The sequence below is a fragment of the Caretta caretta genome, chromosome 10, assembly GCF_965140235.1.
Source record: "Caretta caretta isolate rCarCar2 chromosome 10, rCarCar1.hap1, whole genome shotgun sequence".
NCBI lineage: Eukaryota > Metazoa > Chordata > Testudines > Cheloniidae > Caretta > Caretta caretta.
The window spans coordinates 38,736,349-38,751,690 of record NC_134215.1 but is presented as its reverse complement, the minus strand read 5'-3'; the positions used below and the strand labels follow the sequence as shown (position 1 = coordinate 38,751,690).

Below are 15,342 nucleotides of genomic sequence, written 5' to 3'. Positions count from 1 at the left end.
GAAGGTGGGTGTGACGGGGCACAGTGGCCCTGCACTGGTATCGCAGGGGTTAACCCTTCCTTCCTGGCAGAGGAAGCCCCGCCCTGGAAGCCCTGCTGGGCATGCTCCAACTGGAGAATAGGTATAAAAGCCTGCAAAGGTGCTCAGTCTGGGCTGACCACTGGAGGAGAAGGAGCTTCTGAGGAGGGACAGCCAAAGCTCCCGGATCCAGGGACCAACCAAGCCGGGAGGCACCTAACATCCCAGACGGAGGTCTTGGCAGGAGGGGACGGACCAGAGGATCCCCCTCCCCAGAGTGGAGAAGACGACATTGCGGGTAGGAAGTGACCCAGGGACATTTTAGAGACGGGCAGCGTTAAAGCTGCACTGACACTCGGCGTGTTGCGGGAGGATCCCCGCCGAGCTAAGCGCAAGGGGAAACCCTGCCAAAAGGAGAGCCTGGGGTCAGGACCCGGTGGAGAGGGTGGGCCCAGGTCCCCCTACCCCCCCACACACACTACCATTGGGATACACTTCCCTGCCTGAGAGGGAATTATATGGACTCTGGCCGTTGGGCCACACTGCCCTGACGTGTGGGGCAAGTTATCTAGACTCTGGCCACTAGGCCACACCACCCCGCTTGCCCGGGGGATTGTATAGACTCCGGCTGCTATGCCGCACCGCTCCAACGCAGGGAGCTATTTATGTGGACCCTGGCCGTCAGGCCACACCACCCGATACTCAAAGTGACACATGGACTCAAGCCGTTAGGTCCCACTACCCTGACTAAGGGACGAGTACAGGGAAACCGGCCATTGGGCCACATTGGAACGCCCTTACAGTATGGGTGTGGGAACGTAAGAGTGGCGAGGCCTCTCCACCCCATCCTGCCACAAAGGGGCGCTGCGGTGCCGGACCTGTCACAGCGGGTTCCAAAGAGGATGGAGCTCGGCTGTTCTCAGTGGTGGCAGATGACTGAACAAGGTCTCAAGTTCCAGTGGCGGAGGTCTAGGTTGGATATTAGGAAAAACTATTTCACTAGGAGGGTGGTGAAGCACTGGAATGGGTTACCCTAAGGAGGTGGTGGAATCTCCATCCTTAGAGGTTTTTAAGGCTTGAGAAACCCCTGGCTGGGATGATCTAGTTGGTGTTGGCCCTGCTTTAAGCAGGGGGTTGGACTAGATGACCTCCTGAGGTCTCTTCCAACCCTAATCTTCTATCATTCTATGACATGGATTTTTTTTTTTACTGCCATGGCTATACTAGCATCTGATACCACTGAAGAATTGGCGATAAATACCAGTGCTGCAGCCCAACATATTCCGAGACAGACACCCTCACTAGTGGGCAGCAAAATCAGCAAGAGGACCACCTCTGGATTGACCAATTTAATAACTGAAACTTTAGAAAGCATTATGCATGATAAAGCAGCAAGTCCAAGGCTCAGTAACCCCATTGTACTTTGTGTTTCCAGCTGGCCGCCCGCAATCTGTCGTCTTGGTGCACAGATATCCTTGATTAAAGGGCTCTCTCCTTGTAGCTGCATCCCTGGGATTCTTCTCTATTCATGAGATGAAGAATAATCAGTCTGAACATCAGCCACTCTCATGGCATACAACACACACAACTGGCTCTGCTACAGTGGTTCCTCCTGCTGTTGATCTGTGAATATTACACATGTCTCTCACACATTCTGGCCATGCCATCCTAAGAGGAAACTTCACTCCTCGTTCCTACATCATCAAAATTCTTCATGTCTCCTCCCCTGTACGGTGCTTGTCCAAATGAAGACCACTCACCATATGCATATAAAACACTTGCCCTTTATTGCCTCTCTTTGCCATACATACATCTAGGCTATTATATGTCTGGCAGCACTGATGCACCAAATGAATGGCCTTCAGGCAACCCTCCACTTAAGGGGAAGCTGGTGTTCTAATCAAGCATAAACCATAGCAACAGAGGACTTCACCAAAAAGGTCACTCATTGTCAGGTGCCAACCTATATATGGCAAACCTATATGTGGGGGGAGGGATAGCTCAGTGGTTTGAGCATTGGCCTGCTAAACCCAGGGTTGAGAGTTCAATCCTTGAGGGGGCCATTTAGGGATCTGGGGGAAAAATTGGGGATTGGTCCTGCTTTGAGCAGGGGGTTGAACTAGATGACCTCCTGAGGTCCCTTCCAACCCTCATATTCTATGAAACCTGAGAAGGATCTGGATTTTGAAATGTAATTCAGGACTGACTGTTTACTAGACAATTGGCTTTTTCTCTTTTCATAGATTCATAGATACTAAGGTCAGAAGGGACCATTATGATCATCTAGTCTGACCTCCTGCACAACGCAGGCCACAGAATTTCACCCACCTGCGAAAAACCTCTCACCTATGTCTGAGCTACTGAAGTCCTCAAATCATGGTTTAAAGACTTCAAGGGGCAGAGAATCCTCCAGCAAGTGACCCGTGCCCCATGCTACAGAGGAAGGCAAAAAACCTCCAGGGCCTCTTCCAATCTGCCCTGGAGGAAAATTCCTTCCCGACCCCAAATATGGCGATCAGCTAAACCCTGAGCATATGGGCAAGATTCACCAGCCAGATACTACAGAAAATTCTTTCCTGTGTAACTCAGATCCCACCCCATCTAACATCCCATCACAGGCCATTAGGCCTATTTACCACGAATATTTAATTACCAAAATCATGTTATCCCATCATACCATCTCCTCCATAAACTCATCCAGTTTAATCTTAAAGTCAGACAGATCTTTTGCCCCCACTGCTTCCCTTGGAAGGCTATTCCAAAACTTCACTCCTCTGATGGTTAGAAACCTTTGTCTAATTTCAAGTCTAAACTTCCCAATGACCAGTTTATATCCATTTGTTCTTGTGTCCACATTGGTACTGAGCTTAAATAATTCCTCTCCCTCTCCGGTATTTATCCCTCTGATATATTTATAGAGAGCAATCATATCTCCCCTCAACCTTCTTTTAGTTAGGCTAAACAAGCCAAGCTCCTTGAGTCTCCTTTCATAAGACAAGTTTTCCATTCCTTGGATCATCCTAGTAGCCCTTCTCTGTACCTGTTCCAGTTTGAATTCATCCTTCTTAAACATGGGAGACCAGAACTGCACACAGTATACAAGGTGAGGTCTCACCACTTCAGCCCATAAACCCCATACCTCGTTAGTCTGTCTTCTCTCTTTTATCATGCCACCTTCCCTTCTCTCATTGGAGCATGGCAAACTGTACTGTCTGAAACCAGTCCAACTGTGGATCATCTGGAGGAGATTTCTCACACAGACTTTGAGCTTGTGTTCTTGCCATGATAACAGGGAGTTTTGTGCCTGAGGGATCCTTCATTATGCACTAGGCAGAGGAAGTAAGGATCCAATGATTGCTCATACACCAGTGTCTCCACCGCATTAACATGTATCATAGTTCTATGCAGCATTAATTACACAAACTCTTTAACCCAGAGTCTCTCTTCAGTCCTCAAAGTTACATGAAGGAGAGTAAATAGCATACTTACAAAAGATAAAAGCAAGTACCTGTTTCCAGTGTGCTCCAGTCGGGGGTCCTGGCACATGTCCAGCTCTGGCGTAGAGTCTATGATATCCTGAACATCAGACCACTCATCACTGCTACCCATTCCTACAAAAGATAATACACAGATAAGAGACAGATCCAGCAGAATAGAAGGTCAACAGTTGTTCCACTCTAGGGACTGTATTCTCTGACTGGTCTTAAGCTGTTTGGGTATCAAAAAGGATAATGGGGAGCACTCTCAAGATTGCTATGGTACCATGTGCAAAGTGTTAAAGTTAGAGTGTAGATGGATTTCTAGTGAGTCACAAACTATAGCTGGGAAGGTGTGTTCCAAAATTCCTGGGGAAAGATAGAAGTGGGATCTACCATCATGAGCAGGTGTGAGAAATAGGGGATTCTTGGAAGCATGCCAGTGGCAATACCATCAGCCAGTGGGGTAACTGGGCTGGGGTAATGAAGTACTTCTGGATATTAAACTTTAAAAATAACTCCAGAATTCTAAAGGTAAAACTGTTTTAAATGAGGTCATCTTTTTTGGGCACAGTTACAGTCACTTAAGAAAGATTCAACACCAAATAATGTCCTTTTAATCTCTCAGTAAAAACCTCCCTCTCATTTTGCAACATTGTAAAAGATATAAAAACATACAATAATTTAATTTATTCTATAACAAAAATTATTAGAGTTATAAATCATGACTGAATCACTTTAAATAGGAACAACTTGAATATACAAATTCTCATGCATACATCTGATTTAACTGTTAATTATATGAAATTGTGAAGTGGAAGTAGCAATGTACAAAATACATGCAACCTAATCTGTTTCTAATATGATGCATGTTCTGGAGTCATTATTTGATGAACGAAGAAAGATGAAGCTCCTGCCAACCCATACAGGCCAGTGATGGAGAGTGGAGAGAACCGAGACTTCTATGTCTGTCTCCCAGTGCGGAGAATTATACTATGCTGGCTTAAATTACATCACTAAAAAGATACCGACTTATTGGTTAGGCACCCAGTATGTAAGTACTTCTTGAGGAACTACATTGCCTTCTGCCAGCCAGGGGACTGTGATCCTGGTAGCAAGCAGCCTGCTAATATAATTACAAAATGGGATTTCAACACTGGCATCCTCAGTCAAAGTCTACAGCGCAAGATTTTTCTACTGTTTTGTGGTTTCACTTTGTCAGGAACTCATTTGGGAGCTTTACAGAAGAAATTTCCTCTAAGTCAGTTGCAATACACTTGGAAATTGGATCCATGTCAATGAATCTTTTATTTTTCCTCCACAAAACATGCCACTGTCCAAAAAGCAAGTATAGTCCTACCATCAAGCATAAATGAGCATATCACCCTCCTTTAGTCCCCTACTTCCAACTGTACCCTTAATAAACAGAGAGCATTGTCTTTCAGTTGAACTAAGCTAGTTATTCCTTCAGTCCCCCCAGACCTCTTCCGGTATTTAATAGAAGACATACATGGGCATTGTAAAATCAAAGTAGACATGCAACAAGTTGGCTAGCAAAGAATATATACAGATGAAAACACCTGCCATACCTATGCTGACATTCCTCATCTCCTGGGTGACCTGCACTTCCATGTTCCTGCTGTTCCGCTTTTCCCGTGCCCTCTTATTGTTTTTGGCTGTGGCACTGTAGTCACTGATGGGTTGCAGACTCTCGTTTAAGGGTGTGACAGCAGCAGAGGGCACAGATGAGGTTGGTGTGTTGGACTTTGTCCCAGTGGTGCTTGGAGTGGCAGCTGCAGAAGACTGCCCAGATTCAGACATTTCATCATTTGGGCACTATGGCAATACAAAGAAGGAGAAAACAGAAAGGAAAAAGCACGTCTATATGTTTCAGATAATTTCTTATTTACTGGATTGATGGATGCCTTTATAGCAAATTATGGGAAATGAGTACCACAAACTCAACACCCAGAGCTCATTGTGCCTGCTTGGCACTGCAAATGAATAGCAAGTTCCTGTGCAGAACTCAGCAAGCAAATCCTACCTGGTCTAAATACTGATCCCCCTCTTCCTTTATTACCAACACAGATGGCATTTCAGGTCTTCAGAAGTTATGTGAGATATGAGATCTACTCATAAAGGATTGTGACCTGATTTTCAAAGGTGAAAAACAGCTGCAGCTCCCTTTGACTTCACAGGGATTTATGGGTGCTCAGCACTTCTGAAAATCAGGCCAATGTCTTCCAAGATACCCAGTGCAAGAAGGAAAGCACAATCATTTCTGGAAAGTGATACAGCCTTCTATGAAGCAGCCTCATAGATGCTCTGGATCCATCATTACAGTAGGTCATTGGCACAGAACTTGTTTAATAGATTTCTAATGCTACGACTTCATTTGAAGGGACAGGTATGTATTTTTGATACTAGGCAGCTGAAGTAAAGTGGTAATCAAGCTGAAATGGTCTTATTTCACTAGTAGGGGAGAGCTACATGCCTGTATCAGCTCACGTAGAATACAGCCAGGCATGGACCCAGGATGACAACACATGTGGTTCTCCCCAACTGGATGAAAGACAGGACCAAGAGTTCAGAAATCAAAAGACGTCATAAATAAACCCTTGAGATGTATTTCCAACCTGAAATGTGCACAACCAAGTCCCTGTTCAACATAAATTATGGTCCCATTCCTCATCCTACCACATTCTAAAAAATACAGGAAGCTTTCAAGAATACTACAGCATTTGATGCTGCACTCCCTGCTTGCCCATTAAGGAAGCACTGTTTCAGACTCGGCAAGTTCACCTTCTCATCGGTGACCAGTTGGCCTCAGACCCAAATGAGATCTCCCTGGTCTTCTTGGCAGGGTTTCTAACCACACTGACAGACACACACACACACCTCCCACCCCAAGGCCACTTAAAGCATTGCCTGAACTTCTAGAGCAACATACTACAATGTTTTCCAGTTGGGTAGAAAAGCCATTTGATATATACCCATGCCTCCCGTTTCCTTACTATAGTTACTGCCATCCTTATTTGCATCTTATCTTCTGTGCAGTTACTAGGAAGCTTACTCTGAAACCTGCTTCTACTTAGTTTGTTAATTACTCTTTAAAACTAGCTACTACCTTAGGCCTCACAGTTGGAACTGTGATGTCTGCACCTCAGTTGTTTGGAAGTCTGTTCTACAGTCCTCCTTCCTTACGATTTTATGATGCAACAAAACAGTTACAAAGTGGGATGGGAATGAAGATAATGGAAAAAATGGCAATGTAACCCTTGGCAGCCATGCATTCTTTATTTAAAAAAAAAAGAAAAAGTACCTGTTATTGACATACTACTTTAATTAGAAACACATTGAAGTTTCCCTGTCCATGCTCATTTCTGCAGTATACTGAAGTAAGGAAACCAAGTGTCCCGTGCCACACCCATTTCCTGATTATTTATGGTGCAGACACTGAAATTGAATTTGTTTGTTTTTTTACAATGTTGCTATCAAATTTTATCCACTTTTTTTGCTTGACTTTTTTGGATTGTGAGCCCAAATAGCACACCCACTTCTTCTGTATGGATGTTCAGATCATCATCTTGGTGCATTAAATGGTCATTTGTGAATCTACTTGCTGATTTGGGCACCAAATTTGAAATACAGACATTTTACTTAGGCTGCTATATTTGAATATTAGACTGCTCACAACTTTTTAAAATTCCTATTCTGGGTGCCTCCATTCTAATGTGCAAGGGCAAAGTATCAAATCAGAGGGTTTCGTGGACAACTCCAATGCATTGGGACTTACGTTACTTTGACAAACACCTGCCAGTGCACTCCCAAGGCCTGGAAGCAAAGGGGCTAAAAATGCACTGTTACTCAGTGTAAAATGTAAATAAAACCCTCCCCCAGAAACTGAGCCTGAGACATTTGGCAGAGTTCTGGGATGTTGCTGCATGCACTGTGCCTATCATCCTTCTCAATACCACAGCCTAGAAGGAGCTCATAGCTTTGAAATGGATACGTGGCCCAGTCTGCAATTCAGTCCTTATTCAAAGAAACCATATTCGGAAACACTAAACCACCAATGCCATGGGTGCTACTCCTATTCCACATCTGTCTCAAAAGCATGCCCCATGCATTGCTGCTTCCCTTCAATCAAAACATACTCATGGGATAACCACCATGGTCTACCACACACCGCTGGTTATGCATCTTAATTTTCCACTTACTTAGGGAATATTCTCCACAGCCAACCAGTCTGCTTTGGGAACATCCACTTCAAAACCCTTAGATAAAGCCAAGATATTCCTTTTAACCTTCCAGGAACTCTACTAGACACTGCTGAGATATTCCTTCTTCCCCTCTCTACCACCAAATCTCCCTCACTGACTAGCTATCATACAGTCCAGGGGGCGATCTCCATAATCCTTCACATACAAAAGGATACTCTCCATAGCCGCCACTTACCTAGAGTCAGACCTGTGAGCCTCCTAAACTTCAGATGTGTAGCCATGACCTCCAAAATGCATTGCAAAAGCCCAAAATTCATAGGAGTAATATGTCACCATGAGTAGCCACAATTCTATGGTTTTAACACTGAAAATACAGTACATAAAAACAAACCCAAAAAGCATTAAGGACTAAATCTCCAAAATATAAAATGTTAAATGTAAAAAAACAAAAGCAAAACAAAACCTAATCTAGTTATAAAAAGTAAGATGCAAAAACCAATAAATAAATACAAAATAATAATAATAATGAAAATGTAAAAATATTTAATAATCAGACTCTTGAAGATGAAAAATCAGCTCAGAGAGTTAGAAGAAAAAAGACCAGGCAGGTAAGCTATCAGTGTGCACCTGATAGCAGGGGAACATCAGCTATGTTCCCAACACAGAAAGAACTTAGAGCACCACAAAAGAAAAGCATAGTAAAGTCACCATAAAATATTTGCAGCACTGCAATGCATTTCAACAGCCAAGCAAGAGCATTTATTAAATAATACTTCAAGCAGAAAGTACTGCCTAACAGAGAGCCATTAAGAGGTTTGCATACCTCCATCCCAATCAGTGAACCCATTACCCACTTAGTATCCTCCACTACCCAACACTTACTCATGCTATATCTTCCACAAGCTATGAATTATTCTGCTTTAGGATATCTACCTTAACAACATATGCATCCAGGATTTTCCATAACCCACCCCCAAGAGGCTACCTTCCTTAAACACAGTATCCCATAATTGGGCTTTTCTTAACAAGCACGGAACATTTATCACTGTTACCTGATGGATATGCTCATAGCTGAACACTGTCAGCAAGGCACAATATTTTCTTTCCATTATAAATTGATTTCTTTGCCTGATACAAGCATAAACAAATTCCAAAAAGATACAGTTAGTAACCTCCACTGCCTGAACTCAGAATTCAAGGTTTCTATAGTTTTATTTAACTTTCTGCTGAATTTCCTGAAATGCAGAGAGTGAGTTATTGATAAACTGCAGACAGCTATGGGTAAGAAGCTTTTAGTCTCTGTGCTACAGAGCAGCAGCCTCACCAAGTCTATTAAAATGGATGCAACTCCATCTTTCTCCCTACTCTCCCCTGCAAAAGATACACAGAACTGATTAAATGAAAGTGTTAGGGAATGCACTGCCATGGGGATAAAGAGTGCATGCAAGTATTGGTTGGACTGTGTCTCCTAGCAGAGGTGCAGCACAGGCAGACTGCAAATCAGTTTATAGAAAAATGTTTGTGCCATTTCTACATCCCTCCATCCTTGATCACACCAGTGCACTGTGGGACTCTTATCTCAGTTCCCAGCACAGTTCTCCAGAACAGGGGCTTTTTGGAAATTTGCAAACTATCATGAGATCTGAACGGTATTCTGGGCATTTTGGCCAAGTTTCCAGGGTCAATGTTCCATCACACTTTTATACCATTATGCCAGCCAATCCCGAGTTTCTGGTTCGAAGGAACAGCAGTGGTTGGGTTCCAAAAATTGTTTCAGTCCTACCCAAGGACCTGTGCATGTGCCCTGAGATACCATGCCCTCACACTGCTAGGCCAGTAGCCCAGGGAGCTAAGGGGAAATCAGTGGTGGTGGAGTGCCACTGAATGTGAACTAAGATCCATCTTTCATTTGGTGGCAGTATGGCCTCTTTAGGATAGCTGGAAAATCAAAGCAATTTCATTCCAATGTTCCTTCTTCGGTCTTTCCCTCAAGTGTTTGGAAATTGCTGATGAAGCACCTCCCAATGAGGATGCCATGGACAGGCCAGGGTAACATACGAGGCTGAAATATAATATTTTCTTTCTCTCTTTGCCCCATCACCCCGCCACAACATTTTTAGTGTTATTTACAGCATTAGTGGTTTATAACTTTTATTTTACAGGAGCTTCCGTTTTGCCCAGTTTAATATTAATAAATGGATGTGTTTATAAAGGCATTTTATTCAAACAGATTTTTTAAAATAATGCATTCAGAGAAGCTGGTGTACTTAAGCTGACATTTTTCCAGCAGAGACCAGCTATTGTCACACCTACTGGAATTGGGGGGAAATGACCAGCATGCTCCAGGCACAGCTTCACAAATACCTCAAATGCTATCAGGCCTGCTGGAAAGGATTCGAGGAAAGAGAATCTTGTGGAACCCTAGGCAAAAGGGCATTAGCTTGGGGAAGATGTTGGGGGTGATGCTAGGGATACAGTTGCTGGGGCTCGTTGCACAAATCAGTTATTGAAAGGAGAAGCACAGCATTGTAGGATGGCGGTGGGAGGGCCAGCAGCACTAGTATAGCTGCAGTGCTGTGATTTCTTGTCCATGCAAGCAGATCACCAGTGTAGACTGTGAAGGTGACATAAAGGCTTGCTCCACAGTGGCACAATGCAATCCACTGTATCAATCACTCTATAGCAGCTGAGCAATTTGTATAATGACACAAAGCGTTTTCGATACACTGTAGGCATTAGGTGTTGCTACCATCAGTGGTGGTGGCAGTACGTTTTTTGTCTAGTGTAGATGAACTGAAAGACAGGAAGATTAAAACAAAGATCAACTAGAAAGGGCAGATTATGGCACAGCAGCAGAATGCCCAGCCCCAAGTGAGACACAGTTCCCATGATGGAGCAGAAGACTGGTTCCATCATTTCCGCCACCAAATGATTCATAAACAGCATTGGATCTGGTCAAGAGGGGTGCTTAACTTCGCTCACACATGCGCACACACACACACTTCCCTCAACCAAGGTCAAACTCCATCAGCAGAAAACACTAACTAGCAGGAATTAGAACTGAAACAAAAATCAGAAAGTGACAAAAAACATGAGTTGTGTCAAAACCAGTCCTCCACCCTATGTCAAATTTATCAGCATCTGAAGATCTATCATCCTACCCAGGGTTCTGTTATAAGAAAGGATCAGATGTACAAAAGGGAGAGGCTGCAAAGGGTTAAGGACACATGGTGGTCTCTGTCTTTATGAAGATGTAGGATGCTATTGACAGTGGGAAACCCTTGTTCCGTGACAATCTATAAAACCTTGTAGCTGGAGTTGGACTGCAGCTGGCCGAGGTCACTCAAGTGCCAGTGGTCCACTGTGGGGATGATCTTGGCCCCTATCTGCCCACGTACCATTCCATCGGCAAGGGGGAAGACATTCAGAGAGTTAGGACGCTCCTTCCTGCTAAAGAAAGAGAGAGGAAACAATCTGTTAGCAAAACCACAGCATCTTTATGGTAAAAAAAGTACACATCCAACACAGTGATGAATGTTTCACATGACACAAGGCCTGAATCCCATTCCCATCCCTGAATTGCTGAGTTGACTCCCAACTCCCATAGCCTGAATGAGTAAGCAGCTGATTCTGTGATTCAAAATTGGGTTGTCTATTGCTAGGCTACACAGATGACCCTTATCTCTTCATTAAAAGGCACTATCAAAGTTGGGTTGCCATACAAGAATTGTTGACCTACCAGGCCAACAATCCAATTATAAATTACCCCCTTTGGGAGTGTTTCCTAGCGTCAGATTGAGCCCTCCTGTGGAGAACCCATAGGAAGGGGTGAAGGGCCGGAGACTTCATAGGCTGACTTAACTGACCCCTTCTGTGGTTGGAAAAGTTGGGGTTTATAGAGGGGGCTGAGGGCACAGCCATCCAATTTAAGTAGCATTTCCCCTTGGGAACCAGAAGGCCCACTAGGAAGATATGCCACAGAGAATATAGTCCCCTGCTTCCTCCTCCTGCCCCAATATAGTGGAGCCTTGACCCCACTGAGCTCTGAGAGGGTGACCTTCATGGGTCCCAGGAACAGGCAACAGTAGAGGTGGTCCTCCCACTTCACCCTCGGTCTTCCTCATCTCAGATCTGCGGCTGTTCCAATTACAATCCAGCCTCTGATATTTTACTATACATAATCAAAATGTATGATTTCAGGTATTAAAACAGGAAAGTGGCAAATACATGCAGTTTTCACCAATCAATGAAATGTATGACTTATATTCTCTATGGAAAGTTCAGGACAGGTTCCAGCATACATCATTCATTTGGACAGATGGCTGGAACCACTTGTTTGTTTGCAGAAGCTTTGCTAGCTTTATGGGCTGTATGTGTATATACATCTGCTGGCATAGACTGTGAGACTGAGCCCCAGCAGAGAAAGGCTATAGTAAGGGGTGCAAGTGGAAGAGGTTGCACCAGAACAAAGCATCCACAAGCTCTCTTTTGCCAGGGACACATGGCTGCAGATGACCAGAGCAGCCCAAAGACCAGGGAACAGAGAATGGCCAGAGGATGCACTGATTTAGCAAATGCCCTTGTCAGCCTCCAATAGAAGGACTCCTGTGGAGCTCCAGATGCAAATTAAAGCTGACCCACTTTGCAGAATGAGCCCAGGAGGGGAGGCCAGGGTTGATATTGCCATCTTCCCCCCCTTGGGATCCATGTCTTTCCCCAGGGCTAGGGCCTAGTGGGCACAGGTGTGTGTGATTTACCCTTCTACATGCGAGAATTGATTATTCTGGACCCTCAAGTGTCTTTTTAAAAACTCTACCAGCTGTGGGCAACCCATTAACAGAAGTACTTGGCTCAGGGACAGGATAAGGAGACAAACTGATCAACAAACTGATATTAAGACTTAACAGAAAAAAAAACCAAACAAGCATACAGGCTTGTTGGATTTAATACATTAAAGACAGGGCAGGAGTAAAGGGTCAGTCTTTTCCTATCAAATACAGACATGCTTCCTTTCTCAGGCAGACTCCATGCTGATTTTGTAGAACACTGCTCCTGTACATGGAAAACATTTCTCCTGGGACACAGCCAAGAAACCATTATAACTACTCCACTTCTGATCTGCATGAAATGGTTGTAATGGAACCTGAGGCCCCTGAGACCTGAGCAAATGCACTAACACAGGAGCTGACGCAATAGGTTAAGGAGTGAGCAGGCAGCCTGGAGAGATTTAATTTCCTTGGGGAGAAAAAAAGAAAACATCCAGTAGCTCTGTCATAAACATACAGCTAAGGGTAGCACAAAATCCCTCCTGAGCAGCTGTACTGAATCCTTACCTGTAAGGGGTTAAGAAGCTCAAATAACCTGGTTGGCAGCTGACCAACAGGACCAATAAGTAAAGAAGATACTTTCAAATCTGAGGGGGGGCTGTTTGTGCTCTCTTTGTTTGTTCCCTCTCTGGACAGAGAGAGAGAGACCAGGCAGAAAAAACATCTCCTGAAAACATACCTGAAATGAGCACCTAAGTTTACAAAAATGTTAGGTAAGGGCAAGGAAATGTGTTAGATTATCTTTTGTTTTAGCTTGTGAATTTTCCCTATGTTAAGAGGAAGTTTTATTCCTGTTTTTTTGTAACTTTGAAGCTGAGCCTAGAGGGGAATTCTCTGTGTTTTAAATCTTTTTATTACTCTGTAAAGTTACCTTCCATCCTGATTTTTGCAGGTGTGATTCTTTTACTTTTTCTTTAAATAAAGTTCTTCCTTTAAGAACCTGATTGATTTTTCAGTGTCCTAGAGACAAAGGGTCTGGTCAGTACTCACATTATTCTCAAGCCTCCCCAGGAAAGGGGGTGAAGGGGCTTGGGGGAATATTTTGGGGAACAAGGGACTCCAAGTGACCCTTTTCCTGAAATTTTGTCTAAATAACTTGGTGGTGGCAGCAATACCGTCCAAGGACAAGGAAAGGTTTGTGCCTTGGGGAAGTTTTTAACTTAAGCTGGTAAAAATAAGCTTAGGGGGTCTTTCATGCAGGTCCCCACATCTGTACCCCAGAGTTTGGAGTGGGGCGGGAACCCTGACACGCTCTATTCTCAGCATTGCTCATATGAAAGCCAGAACATGCTGTGCTGATGTGTCAGTCCATTCTACTGCCATGACAGCTTCTGACAAGGCAGGGAAACTGTGCTGGTTGGGAGTTGCTGCTCGCTGTGTCCCATCTGGGATTGGCAGAGGGCTCGAAGGGCATTTCCCAAGTAGCCTAGCAAAGAATTTTGGGATGCTGCTTTTTTCCCAAACAACCTCCATTATAATCTGGACCTGAGGTTCCCATTATTCACAAATGGACAGTTCATAACAGATGGAGGAATCCTCTGATACAGACAGCACATAAATGATATCAGATATCTGGGCCCTGAGCCCCCTCCCACACCCTGGACCCCTCATCCCCGGCCCTGCTCCAGAGCCTTGACCCCTAGGTACATTGATTTGGTTTTGTTTTAGAAATGTTACCCAAGAGGAGTCATTCTAAAATGTCTGCTACTTTCTAATGTTAGTAGACACTATAGTTCTGGAGACAATTTGCCAATATTGTACAGTTAAAGATGAGTTGTTTTCTATCTATACAGTATCTTTTGCATACTCACCACATTAGTGATGGCCATAGTCATGTGATAAACTACATTAATCACACACCTCTGGCTGCCTCACCTGCATTCTGCCCACTAATCCACTCCCCTGGGACTACTTCTATCATTCTAATCCCCTAAACAGCTTCAAATTTTAGTTTAGTTTCTCAGTAACCTGCCACAGAAACACTTTTTCTCCTGAATGTGGAATTTCCACCCCCAACATTATACTAGCCTGTGGAATTTCCATCCCCTACATTATACTGGCCTGAAAGACCAACATGCAATAGTCAGTTCCAGGATTAGAAACAGGACCTTTATACCACTTGAGGGGAGACTCTCAAACTTTGCATTTAGATATATAGCACTTTTTACTCCTGAAGGTCCCATGATCCCATACTTAAAAACAGTTACTCTTTTTAGGTAGAGAAAAGCATTTCAGGTCACTGTTAGAGATGTTTTAAAGGTTCCCTCTCCCTCAGAGCGGAATCATGGCCCTAAGAGAGGCTCACTTTACAGTGGCAGGGGCAAAATAAACAGGCCCCAATAAACTAAGTTCCCTCTAAGTTGCACGGCTGTGCAGCTGCCTATTAAGTCCCGCACAGGGGCTCAGGGCTCCATCAGGGAGAGATGCTTCTACCCCTGTGAGGATTTGCCGTGGAGGGGATAGGCGCCCCTCTCCACCGGGCCACAGCGAGGACCTGCCCTGGACTTGCTGCGGCCAGGGGAGAGGAGCCCCTCCCCTGCCCCAGCCAAGGCCCACCGGAGCTGCCAGGAGAGGAGCCCCTCCCTCAGCCCAGCCCAGCCCAGCCGGAGCTGCTGAGCCCGGGGAGAGGTACCTCTCCGTCGGCCCCAAGTTCTGTGGTGAGAGAGGGCTGGGGGGCAGCCTGCACCCCAAACCCCTGTGCCCTGGCCCTGAGCCCCCTCCCACACCCTGAACCCCGCATCCCCGGCCCTGCTCCAGAGCCTTGACCCCTAGCTGGAGTCCTCAGCCCCTGCACCCAAC

At 44.7% G+C, this 15,342-nt stretch overlaps 1 protein-coding gene across 36 annotated transcripts in view; it reads right to left on the bottom strand.

Annotated features, from left to right (window-relative positions):
* The window catches only part of MAPK8IP3 (mitogen-activated protein kinase 8 interacting protein 3), a 155,443-nt gene that overhangs the window by 73,658 nt on the left and 66,443 nt on the right, over nucleotides 1-15,342 (bottom strand). For 20 of the 36 annotated variants that reach the window (XM_048867662.2, XM_048867624.2, XM_048867639.2 and 17 more), the window contains 3 exons: nucleotides 11,023-11,167; nucleotides 5,084-5,330; nucleotides 3,527-3,629 (listed from right to left, as the gene is read on the bottom strand). In XM_048867662.2, coding sequence (XP_048723619.1) covers nucleotides 3,527-3,629; nucleotides 5,084-5,330; nucleotides 11,023-11,167 — 495 coding nt within the window. Of the gene's footprint in view, nucleotides 1-3,526; nucleotides 3,630-5,083; nucleotides 5,331-7,952; nucleotides 8,068-11,022; nucleotides 11,168-15,342 lie in introns of those variants that run through there. The other 16 variants (XM_048867642.2, XM_048867646.2, XM_048867654.2 and 13 more) reach the window with 4 other exon arrangements.